General features: G+C 42.9%; 1 protein-coding gene across 1 annotated transcript in view; it reads right to left on the bottom strand.

The window, feature by feature from the left end:
• TRPA1 (transient receptor potential cation channel subfamily A member 1) overlaps nucleotides 1-11564 on the bottom strand; it is a 56545-nt gene extending 44981 nt beyond the window's left edge. The window contains exons 1-3 of the mRNA XM_006047233.4: nucleotides 11244-11564; nucleotides 5692-5851; nucleotides 2871-3046 (exon numbers count right to left, since the gene is read on the bottom strand). Of these exons, the coding sequence (XP_006047295.2) occupies nucleotides 2871-3046; nucleotides 5692-5851; nucleotides 11244-11351 (444 nt within the window). The 5' untranslated portion in view covers nucleotides 11352-11564. The remainder of the gene's footprint in view (nucleotides 1-2870; nucleotides 3047-5691; nucleotides 5852-11243) is intronic.
• Nucleotides 11565-13377: the final 1813 nt, after the last annotated feature.

Genomic DNA, 13377 nt, shown 5'->3' with positions numbered 1-13377 from the left:
GGAGAAAAGGAAAGATATACCCATCTGAATGTAGAGTTCCAAAGATTAGCAAGGAGAGATAAGAAAGCCTTCCTCAGTGATCAATGCAAAGAAATAGAGGAAAACAACAGAATGGGAAAGACTAGAGATCTCTTCAAGAAAATTAGAGATACTAAGGGAACATTTCATGCAAAGATGGGCACAATAAAGGACCAAAATGGTATGGACCTAAAAGAAGCAGAAGATATTAAGAAGAGGTGGCAAGAATACACAGAAGGACAATACAAAAAAGATCTTCCTGACCCAGATAACCACAATGGTGTGATCACCCACCTAGGGCCGGACATCCTGGAAAGCAAAGTCATATGGGCCTTAGGAAGCATCACTAAGAACAAAGCTAGTGGAGATGATGGAATTCCAGCTGAGCTCTTTCAAATCCTAAAAGATGTTGCTGTGAAAGTGCTGCACTCAATATGCCAGCAAATTTGGAAAACTCAGCAGTGGCCATAGGACCAGAAAAAGTCAGTTTTCATTCCAATCCCAAAGAAAGGCAATGCCAAAGAATGCTCAAACTACCACACAATTGCACTCATCTCACATGCTAGCAAAGTAATGCTCAAAATTCTCCAAGCCAGGCTTCAACAGTATGTGAACCGTGAACTTCCAGATGTTCAAGCTGGATTTAAAAAAGGCAGAGGAACCAGAGATCAAGTTGCCAACATCTGTTGGATCACTGAAAAAGCAAGAGAGTTCCAGAAAAACACCTACTTCCACTTTATTGACTATGCCAAAGCTTTGACTGTGTAGATCACAACAAACCATGGAAAATTCTTAAAGAGATGGGAATACCAGACCAGCTGACCTGCCTTCTGAGAAATCTGTATGCAGATCAGGAAGCAACAGTTATAACCGGACATGGAACAACAGATTGGCTCCAAATAGGGAAAGGAGTAAGTCAAGGCTGTATATTGTAACCCAGCTTATGTAACTTATATGCAAAGTCCGTCATGCAAAATGCTGGGCTGGATGAAACACAAGCTGGAATTAAGATTGCTGGGAGAAATATCAATAACCTCAAATATGCAGATGACCCCACCCTTATGGCAGAAAGCAAAGAAGAACTAAAGAGCCTCTTGATGAAAGTGAAAGAGGAGAGTGAAAAAGCTGGCTTAAAACTCAACATTCAGAAAACTAAGATCATGGCATCTGGTCCCATCACTTTATGGCAAATAGATGGGGAAAGAGTGAGAGACTTTATTTTTTGGGGCTCCAAAATTACTGCAGATGGTGACTACAGCCATGAAATTAAAAGATGCATACTCCTTGGAAGAAAAGCTATGACCAACCTAGACAGCATATTAAAAAGCAGAGACATTACTTTGCCAACAAGTCCGTTTAGTCAAAGCTATGGTTTTTCCAGTAGTCAGGTATGGATATGAGAGTTGTACTATAAAGAAAGCTGAGTGCCAAAGAATTGATGCTTTTGAACTGTGGTCTTGGAGAACACTCTTGAAAGTCCCTTGGACTGCAGGGAGATCCATCCAGTCCATCCTAAAGAAAATCAGTTCTGAAAATTCATTGAAAGGACTGATGCTGAAGCTGAAACTTCAATACTTTGGCCAGCTGATGGAAGAACTGACTCCTTTGAAAAGCCCCTGATGCTGGGAAAGACTGAAGGCAGGAAGAGAAGGGGCCGACAGAGGATGCGATGGTTGGATGCCATCACCAACTCACTGGATATGAGTTTGAGCAAGCTCCAGGAGTTGGTGAAGGACAGGGAAGCCTGGCGTGCTGCAGTCCATTGTGCTGCAAAGAGTCAGACACGACTAAGCAACTGAACTGAACTAGGTCATGAAGGCAGAACCCTCACGAGTGGGATTAGCACTCTTATAAACAAAAGCCCAGAAAGCTCTCATTCCTTCCTCAACATGAAGACACAGAGAGACAAAGGCCGCCTATGAACCAGGAATCAGGCCCTTACCAGATACCAAATCCGCCACTGCCTCAATCTCGGACAACCCAGCCGCCACAGCTGTGAGAGACAGCTGTTGTTCACGCCACTGGGTCTTCGGTTTTCTGTGACGGCAGCCGGAACTGTGACACAACAGCCATGTCATCCTTCGCAACGTTTTTCCTACCGGAAAATTTACTGCAAGGTCCAAATTACCTACCTCAGAAATGAATTTCTAGAATATAATTCATTTGTAAACTGCATTTCTCAAGGCTTCCTCTATTTGACCCAATTCACTCTCTTAAAAAAATACTAAGAAATTTCCCCGTATTATGATTATGTCTTCTGCTAAGACATGCCATCCACTAAGGCCTGTCACTGACTCTCACAAAAACAATAAATCCTAATTATATTTCCTCTCTTCACCGAGGCACTGGTCACCCCCTTTTTTTGAAGCATTAGATCGGCCAGGTAAAAGCAGTAAAACCCTGACTTGAGAAACATAAAAATGAAGACAAATTTCCTAACTCTTGCTTTCTCCTCCTAACTCTTACGCACTAACTAAGCACGTTATTTAATTCACTCTCTTCCTCAGTTTCCTCAGCTATGAAATGGGGATAATAATGGTCTTACTTTATAGATTTTTTAAAATGGGGATTTAAAAACCAAAAACACAGAAGGCTCCTAAACACAGAAAAAGGCTGGTAGCTGATACATAAGAACTAATCAAGAAAATAAGATGGTGCTTATTATTTTTCACGTCATCATCATCACGATCACTATGGAGATGGTTTTGGTCAGAAGAAAAGCCAACTTTAAAATCATCACATGTTGTTGGCCCTGGCAGCCGAGGTTGGCCTTTTGGACGAAGCAGACATAGCTGGACCTGAGGCCCGGCCCACGCTACATTGCTCGGCCTGGGAACCACCAGCAAGCTCACCTTCATCACGTCGTTGTACCCGCCCTGCACAGCCACATGCAGTGGGGCCATCATGCTGCAGTTTCGGAGGTTTGGGTTGGCTCCTTTGCGAAGAAGAAACTTAACACTTTCCACCTGGTTTTTTCCTGCGGCCCAGTGCAGCGGGGTATTTCCATAATCATCCATCACATTCAGTACTAGAAAAAGACAGCAAAATACAGGTGAGACGTTGCTTGGATTGTACTCGGCACCTACTGCGTGCCTATTTACTGCAAAGCTCAGTGCCAAGTGTCATGCCAGAGGCTTCACCTTCTTTAGGAGAAATAAAAGGATAGCTTCAGTTCTCAAAACCATCTAACAGACACCTTTGGGGCTGCATATCAGTGATGGCACTGACTTTGTTAAATGAGTTAGCTGTCAATCTGTAGGATCCATAGCAAATAGGTCTTCTTATTGCTACATGCTTTTATCTGTGCTATGAATTTGGGGATTTGTTGCAAAGCATTGAGCTTATATAAAAGTAACAACTCTACACCAGGCAACTCTAAGTTCCACGCAACCATTATATCATCCAACCCTCTAATAGCTCACAAGAGGCCATGACCATTTTTCAGAAAGATGAAGACTAGAGAGGTTCAAAATCTTGCCAACATTATGCAGCCAGTAAGAGCTCTGTAAGCTGACTTAGCTCTTTGAATCTCAGTTTTCTCATATTCAAATTTGGTGGAAGGAAGGAAAGAGGGGAGGGAGGAAGAGAAAAGAGTGTAACAGATAGGTACACCTTGCAATATTCTTAGGAGAAGAATATCAAATCATGTTCTTAAAGATCTTAATGGGGTGTTTGGCCTTTAGCAATGGTTCAAAAAAATGTTAGTGAGAAAAAAGATGCACCACTAACAAACACAAGACTGGAATTACAGCTTGTGCACCTTGATGCCATACATGGTTTCCACATATTTCTACAATATATCGTTGTATTATTTACCCCGTGATTAGCATGCCCTTTGACACTGCAGGATTTACTTTATATCTGCTCTAAAATAGGACCGTCTGCTTTATCAACCATTTTAATTGGTGGTAGTATATTTTTATGTCTGAAGAGAAGGGAAAAGAGCTCATTCATAAATGTGACTTAAGGACCACCTACAATGCCTGGAATCATGCTGCAGCCACATTTCTCATTTCTCTCCTTTTTAACATTTATCTCCCCACTATCTTCTCTCAGTCACTCCAGTGCCTCATTCTCAACCACACACACACACACACACATACTCTCTCTCACATACTCACACACATCCCTTGACCATTCTGTCTGATCAAGACAAAGTACCACATCAGCATTTCATTTAGCACCAAACCTCATGAAACTGTGGCCAAAACTTACAAACTCCCACTCATCAATTAAAGAACTTGAATTTGGCTTTTACCACCATTGCTTTTCATAAATCACTTTTACAGAGGTCAGGAGGCCTTCTAATGTCAAGGTTATTGTGTCTCCTTTCTATGTGATCTCTTTGTGGTACCTGATCCTTCTAACTAATCTCTCCCTTGGCTCATGTGCCATCAATCTCATGCATCACTGTCTTCACCATCGTTTTTCTGGCTTTTCCTCTGCCCTCTGACCCTGAACATTGGTGTTTTACCCTTAGCCACCTTCAATGGCAATTCTATGGTCTTCTAAAGGATTTTCATGCATTTACACAATTTGAGCTACTTCCTATGCAATACTGGCCCTGGTGTGACCCTTTCCTTCTATATTTTTGGTCTACTAGATACAAGGTATTAGGCTATAAGTCTACTAGAAATTTTCAAGTGGATGTTCCCTGGGCCTTTTAAACTCTGTATGATCATATTTAAATTATCTCCTCACACTCACTTTTCTTCTGTTTTCTTTTAAACCTTCTTTTCCAGATGGCTAGACTATTAATCTAATTCCTAAATTAAGAATGTCAACATCAGTCCACCTTTTCATCACTTACTCCTTGCATTCAATCTTTATCAAGCACTTTCCACTCTACATGTGAAATAGCCCCTGAATCTCTCCCTTTCTCCTTATTCCAATCTCAAAACCCTAGTGGATGCTCAACTTCTCTTTACTACTAAAATAGCTTTTTAACTGACCTTCATCTTACCTTAAATAATAATGGTCTTATTACACCACCTCACTGCTTAAATCTCTGTGTCATCCTGCTTCCTTATCAACTACAGCTGAGTTTCTCAGAGAAGGCTGGGGGCACAAGGCTGGGGAGGATGTGACATCTTCTAGGGGTGTCAATTTTATTGACATGATAAGGGTGGCACTAGAAGTAAAGAACCCACCTGCCAATGCAGGAGACATAAGAGATGTGCGTTCGATCCCTGAATTGGGAAAATCCCCTGGAGAAGGAAATGGCTGTCCATTCTACTATTCTTGCCTGGAGAATCCCATGGACAGAGGAACCTGGTGGGCTACAGTCCATAGGGTCCCAAAGAGACAGACACAACTGAAGTGACTTAGCATGAGCACACAGCAAGCAAGCAATTTAAGTATGTGATGACCTCAGTGGAGACAGTATATAAGAATACATGAAATACACATGAATTTGTATGATCTATCATGCAATTGCAAAGAAAATCTGCACCAGTAGTGGGCTGTCCCAGATCCCTGCACCGTCCTCTGCAGTATTTCAGTGGAAAAGATTGAAGGGCACTGGCTGGAGGGAAGACCACATTCCTGAGTGAGACATTCAGGCCCTTTATAATCTGGAACTAATCGACGCTCCAGAATCACTTCATTCCACTCTTTCCAAATGAGTCTAATGAGATGATGAAATACATAGCACTAGCTGTAAAGTTCTGTTACCTTCACAGGAGGATTCATTGACAATCATCTCCATCAGCTCCACTTGACCTTCTTCTGCAGCATGGTGCAAAGGCGAGGCATTCACATCATCATATTTTTTAAATCTCTTTTGTTTCTTCACAAAGTTTTGTAAACCGCATTTGTTTCCCTCGAACACCACCTAGAAGTATATACAAAATTGTCACCTTAAATAAGCATATATAAAACTTATTAGTATAATAAGTTCATTGTCAAAGGATTATCATCCAAACTAGTTCTTGTGCTTACGATAAAGTAAATAACTTTTTTTCTGAAGAACACAAAATGTTTAGACATATAGAGCATGCCCCAGAGCATACATGCTCAGTTGTGTTTGACTCGTTGTGACCCCACGGACTGTAGATGGCCAGGCTCCTCTGTCCATGGGTTTTTCCTGGCAAGAATACTGGAGTGGGTAGCCATTTCCTACTCCAGGAGATCTTCTGAACCTAGGAATCGAAGCTGTGTCTCCTTAATTGCCTAGCCGATTCTTAGACATATAGAAAGAAAGTGAAAGTGTTAGTCACTCAGTCATGTGTGACTCTTTGAGGCCCCCTGGACTGTAGTCCGCTGACCCCCTCTACCCATGGAATTCTCCAGGCACGAACACTGGAGTGGGTAGCCATTCCCTTCTCCAGGAGATCTTCCTGACCCAAGGATTAAACCCAGGTCTGCAAATGCTTTCACATCGATAAGCACATTAAATAAATAATTTGATTTTTTGATCCCAAACCTGTATATGCTGTAGAAATAAAGGCCTTGAGAAGAGTTTGGAAGTAAATGTAATAGATGCGAGCTGAGAAGAAAATAAGTAGAGTGAAAACATAGAGGCATTGTCTCTTCCAGCTGAAAAATGTACTGAAACCACAGCATAAGGGATTCTGGTTGATGAAAAAAGATTTTCGTGAATGCAAGGAGTAAGAGTAGAAGCTAAATTACTGTCCTTTCTTTGGCCTTCCTGCTGATAGTCAATTCCCATCCAATGTGTTCCTAGGTAATGGAGATAGAATCATACTGAAGGATGGTGATGTAAGTCTCTTGGTCAGTTATCTAGAACAGCTGCCCACTCTCCTCTGGGAATGAACTATCCCCCCTCTTTTGATGACTGGGATTCTGATCCAGGCCAAGTCAGGTGCAGTGCCTCATGGTTCTCTGCAGGCAAAAGGGCTAGCATTTAGTTTAGTTCAGTTCAGTTCAGTTGCTCAACCATGTCCGACTCTTTGCGACCCCATGGACTGCAGCATGCCAGGCTTCCCTGTCCTTCACCAACTCCTGGAGCTTGCTCAAACTCATGTCCAGTGAGTCGGTGATGACATCCAACCATCGCATCCTCTGTCGGCCCCTTCTCTTCCTGCCTTCAGTCTTTCTCAGCATCAGGGGCTTTTCAAAGGAGTCAGTTCTTCCATCAGATGGCCAAAGTATTGAAGTTTCAGCTTCAGCATCAGTCCTTTCAATGAATTTTCAGGACTGATTTTCTTTAGGATGGACTGGCTGGATCTCCCTGCAGTCCAAGGGACTCTAAAGAGTGTTCTCCAACACCACAGTTCAAAATCATCAATTCTTTGGCACTCAGCTTTCTTTATAGTCCAACTCTCACATCCATACATGACTACTGGAAAAACCATAGCTTTGACTAGACGGACCTTTGTTGGCAAAGTAATATCTCTGCTTTTTAATATGCTGTCTAGGTTTGTTGTGGCTTTTCTTCCAAGGAGCAAGTGTCTTTTAATTTTATGGCTGCAGTCACTGTCTGCAGGGATTTTGGAGCCCCCCCAAAATTAAAGTCTCTCACTGTTTCCACTGTCTGTGTACTTACTTACCACCAGAGATCAAGACACTGAGAGGTTACATTGTTTACCCAAAGGCACACAGTAAGGAACGAAGTTAGAATTTGAATGGAAGGTACATGGAATACAGATTTTGTCTGACTGATGAATGCCAAAAATCCAACATACAGTGGAGACTGAAGTTGTGATAGAGAAACTGTGTGACAAAGTTTCCAGATCATAAAAACAAACTTTTCAGGACAAGTTCCATAAGTTTTGGGCATAGTTGGCAGTTGTCACTGGCCTGGAAAAGTATGATTCCAAACACACATTAATGTCCACTGATGTCAGGGGAGGAGCAAGAACTTTCTAGAATATCTAAATTTTCTTTAAGATTTGTTTTCTTCATGCTGTTTATATTCTTTATTATAACTGCACTAAAGATGACTTATCATGGATGACAGTATATCTCTTCCTTGTGAAATTTCGAGGTGTTGATATTCTGCTTTTGATTCATTTTCACAAGGTATGAAATTTCCAAATTTATATATATTCAGTAATAGATTTAAAATTAGCTCTTCACAGAAGTAGGCTCTTTTTCAATGTCTCACTGCATCAAAGGAAGTGTTTACCTGACCTCATTAGGAAGTATTATAGCACTTGAAATGGATATGTTCTTCCAGTAATAATAAAGGAATTCTATCGTCTACCCCACAGTGTCAAAAAGAGCAATTTACAGGTCTACTCAGTGATGTGCAGTCAACACAAACCCAATTACACACTCTTTGACAGCCAGGCCTGAGTTCAGAGGCTCATGAGGTACTGCTGCGTTCACACTGATAACAAAGCATCTAAATATTTTATACAAGCTCATCAGATGTGCTGTCTGAATTTAGTTCATGGCATGTTACCTAGGCTTCGAAGAGATTTCTTTAAAGAAAGTACTGAAAGTCAAGGATGTCATCTAGACAAGTTATTACATATTCAGTCAATAGAGTTTTCTGCTGTCACAGGTCACTTCACATTCTTTCTGGTTCTGAACTCTATGACTAGATACAGGATGTAACAGACTAGACCACGTTTGTTGTTGTCGTTCAGTCGCTAAGTTGTGTCTGACTCTTTGCGACCCCATGGCCTGCAGCACGCCAGGCTTCCCTGTCCTTCACCGTCTCTCAGAGTTTGCTCAAATTCATGTCCGTTGAGTAGGTGACACTCTCTTAACCATCTTATCCTCTGCCTCCCCCTTCTTCTCCTGCCCTCAATCTTTCCCAGCATCAGGATCTTTTCCAATGAGTTGGCTCTTCACATCAGGTGGCCAGAGTAATGGAGCTTCAGCTTCAGCATCAATGATTATTCAATATTCCAATGAATATTCAGGGTTGATTTCCTTTAGGATTGATTGGTTAGTTCTATTACATTTAAAGAAGCTAATTCTGAGTCCTTTAAACTGGAGGTATCAAATACACCTGTTTTAGGTGGTTTTAATGAAATACATATAAGCAGTATGGGGCAAAAAGGAAGGAAATTATTACAATGAGAGATTTTAACAAATGGGAGATTATAACTATGAGAATTAAGTAAGTAAGGTAAGTGTTAGTCACTCAGTCATGCCCAACTCTATGCAATTCCTCCATGAGCTGTAGCCTGCCAGGCTTCTCTGTCCATGGAATTCTCCAGGCGAGAATACTGAGTAGTTAGCCATTTCCTCCTCCAGGGGATCTTCCCGACTCAAGGATTGAACCCAGGTTTCCTGCATTGCAGATGGATTCATTACTGTCTGAGCCATCAGGGAAGCCCATAACAATGAGAAATTAAGGCCCAATGCTAAAGTATTAACTCCCTTGAAAGAAAGTCATTGGAAAAGATTAAAAGCATCAGTCAGGTGATTCATATTCCACATTTCTAATCTCGTAAGTTTTCTGCCATACTTCGATTTTGTCAGGATTCCTGAGATGTGTGTGCATGCTGGAGAAAATATTGCACACCATGTCTTCTTAATGAGGAAATCCTTAGAGTTCAGAACTCTCCAGAGTGCTACATGTATTCGTTTGTAATTAGTCTCACTGCTGAGATTTCTACAGGATGATTTAAAGTCAGGTAACAAAATAAAATGTATAAATCCCTCAATTTACAAGCTTGACTGTGGTTTTCAAAAGCCTTAGATAACATAAATGCTTCTGCTGGATTTAGGCAAGAAAACTAAACAAAGACAAACAAAAACACAAAGAAAGTAAGTTTGAGACACTGTATTGCAGAATTCCTTCACTGATTATCTCCAGAAAACAGAGACCACATTGATAAGTAAAGAAAGTACATTTGGAGTGATTTTCAAAATTAAAATTTTTTTCCAGTCCCTTAATGTTAATTCCAAAGATGCTATCCTAGTGTTTGACATTCACTTATAACTTCAGTTCTTTGTATTAAGCTAAAATACGATAGTTATTATACTAATATTAAGGAGGAGGAAAAGTATTTAATCTCGATTTAATCTGGATGCACTATGGGAGGCCTGGTTTGTGGTTTTATGTAATTTTGTATGCATGCCTGACTCACATGCAGGATTAAAAACACTGTCTATTCACCTAACCTATTTAGAAGGCAACTTGGCGATTTCTACCAAAATTAAGCCCATAGGTGACTTTTGATCCTACTAGGCCTTTAACATACTCATTAAGGTACTGTAGACAGAGGAAGTCATATCTACACCCACAGACACTCAATCACGTGTGTAATAGCAAAACAAAACAAACACACACGTGCTGGTCTGGTAAAGCATGACACATTCATACAAGGGAATATTATAAAGCTGCTAAGAAGAATGAGATACATCTCCAGCGGCTGATTTTGAAAGTATTCCAAAATATATTCCATGAGCAAATCCAAGTGTAAATGGTTTCACCATGCAAAGAGATTTGTGGTGGCGTTGGAGAGAGCTTTTAATTCTTTTAATGTTTGAAAAGAGATGCTTCCTCCTACTGACAACATGAGGCATCCAGCGATGAGTTTTCTGAGCATCGGACAGCCTCCGCCCTCAGTTAGCGCCATCAGCGAGCAGCAACCTGAGCTGGTGCAGCCTTTTGGTCAGAGCGACTTTGGAATCCGCAAAAGAAACAGAAGCTCCATCCTAGCCCTTGGGACCTCCGGAAGACCACCTACCTAGCTTCGAAGGGTCTCCTCCACCAAAGTCCCTTCCGACTGACTGCCCCAGCCCCTGGAGGAGTCTGCCCACCCGTCCTCCAATCCCTGCAACACCTCACTGTTAGGTTCTGCTTCCATTTCCCTCCGCAAGACAAGCATGCTTCTAGAACCCCAAACTCTTATTGAGTAGCTAGCTCTCCGGCAGCCAGATTCAGCCATCTAGCTGTTTGGTTCTAAATAAAATCTATAAAAAGGAGAACAGCACGCACTCCAAAACTGGTTCCGATTTTGGCACCAGGCAGTTGCGGCCAAATGCTAGCGGTACTTTGAGGGTAGGTCTCCCCACGCTGCAGCTGCCCACCACAAGCAAGAACAGGGTGAACATGTAAACAAGCAAACAGGAAGGACAAAGCCGGCACCTGCCGGCGGGCGCCTTTTAAGAACGCGGCTCCCCGAGCTCCCCATTTCCCGAGGTCCATCCTGGACCGCACGCACACCCCAAGCAGACAGCCCTCACCTGCCCTGGTCCTCCCATCCCTGGGCTGCCCGCTAGGAAACTTCGAGTCGAGGAGGATAAAGTTAGGAAGAGCCGACCTGCGCCCGGACTTGCCAGCGCGCCCGCCCGGGTACCTTGAAGTCATTGCTGTTGTCCTTGTGGTCCTCCACGCCCAGGCAGACGAAGTCCCGGGGCTCCTTCTTCTCCCCGGGGCGCAGCATCTTCCTCAGGCTTCGCCTCATTGACCACGCCCCGGGCGCCACCTGGGGCAGCTGCTCCCCGCGGGCGCGGGCACCTAGGGCGAGACAGTCGCCGTGAGCCGGCGCCGGGCGCGGCCTGGGCGCTAGCGGCGCTGGCGCCGCTGGAGTCCGCGCCGGAGCTCCGAGCTCTTCCGCACACGGCGGTCCCCGGGAGAAAGGAGGTTTGCTCTGCGTGAGGCCGGGAGGACTTCTGACCAGAGTTGCCCGGCTCGGGCTACTTGTAGGGCAGGAAGCAGGAGGGGCGCGTGGAGGCGTGGGGACGCGCCATCGTGTTCACGCGCGGCCAGGGCGGCCAGGGGGAGGCCGCGCCACGTGTGTCCCCGGGCGGTAAGCGCAACCGGCTGCAGCAGCGCACCCTTGAGTCTAGGTGTCAGATCAGAGTGTCTCCACCGAATCTAGACTCATAATAAAAACCCTGAGAGCCCCAGTCCTGTCCTGCAATCAGAGAGAAAGGAAGGGGCGAGCAGGGGGACGGACGGGGGAGAGAATGACAAGAGAGTCGCTGGGTACACTGGGAAGATGTTTATTTTTCTATTATTTAAGTATTTTTTAATTTATATATTTATTTAAAAAAGAAGATCACAATACTCAGACCATTCTTAAAGTGGGACAATCAACTCTTGTAAAATGGGTGTAAATCAAAAGAATACCCTAGAATTTGAGGCATTGTGTTCTAAGGCTTCCAATTTTGAGATCAGTCCTGGCTTCTTGCAAACTAAAGCAGAAAGTTGTTACATTTTTTAATGAAAGGCTTTTAATGGAGTTTTATTTCTATACAATGCAGAATTGACAGACCTCTGTATTCTCTCTCTTCCTGGCACGTAGTATTACATACAGTTTTGAAGTAATGATGATGTTTACAGCAGGTTTGGGGGGAAGGTTTCGTTTATCTCTTAAATTATAAACACCACAAAATGTCAAGATTGTGAGATCTGACACAACTTTGCCTTCAAGAGTACTAGACTGTGAAACTTGTCATATTATGTTTAAGGAAGACTTGGAGTGTTCATTGATGTTTAAGATTTTAATATTTCTAAAGGCCATTACAGTGACCTGGATATGTGCTGAAAGCCAAACTTAACATTTTGTTTTGTTTTGTTTTAACAAAAAACTGTTTCAAATAAATCCTATTTCAACACAGTGAAAAAAAAGTTTGTTGTGAGACTTCCCTGTCAGTCCAGTGGTTAAGACTCCAGGCTTCCAATGCAAGGGCCTTGTGTTTGATCACTGGTGGGGGTACTAAGATCTCATATACATTTGGCAAACCCAAATTTCAAAAATAAATGAATAGGTTTATTTGTTTTCCCAGCTAAAAGTGACCAGGCTTCAGCTTCCTGTGCTGCATCATTGTAGAAGGCTCTTTGAGCTGGAGAGGTTTTTAGAAAAACTTATCTTTCCAAAAGAAAAGAAAGTGAAAGTTGGTGGCACAGTTGTGTCCGATTCTTTGTGATCCCACAGACTGTAGCCTGCCAGGCTCCTCTGTCCATGGAATTCTCCAGGCTAGAGTACTGGAGTGGGTGGCCATTTCCTTCTCTAGGGGATCTTTCCAACCCAGGCATCGAACCCGGTCTCCTGCATTGCAGGCAGATTTTTTTTACCAGCTGAGCTACTAGGGAAGAAAAGAGGAGTGATTAAATCCTAGCAGTGGGTTGAGGGATTAGAAGTCACTTTGAACCTCTGGCCCCATTTCCTGTGCATAACAATACTAATCCCCTCAGGGACTGGTGTTTCAGCCGGGCTAATAAAATGACTGTTAGATTATCCAAGAAATCATGATGACTAGTGTCCACTTGTTTACCCTCTGCACTGTTTGAACAGGCTTATCTTCATGGGCCAGTGCTGAGTTTATTAATCAACAGAGCTGGTGTAATTGTGGAGTGGAAGGTGTCTACTCTCTGTGAGAGAGGCTAGTTTTACATCTACCTACAAATAACATAGCCACTGAAAGTATGTTTGCCACATGTTGCCACTATGTTTCTGGCACAAGTTTAGAAAGAAAAAACTTCCT

Source organism: Bubalus bubalis, chromosome 15 (assembly GCF_019923935.1).
Source record: "Bubalus bubalis isolate 160015118507 breed Murrah chromosome 15, NDDB_SH_1, whole genome shotgun sequence".
Classification (NCBI taxonomy): domain Eukaryota; kingdom Metazoa; phylum Chordata; class Mammalia; order Artiodactyla; family Bovidae; genus Bubalus; species Bubalus bubalis.
The sequence above is the reverse complement of the archived record's forward strand: the minus strand, read 5'-3'. Positions and strand labels throughout refer to the sequence as shown.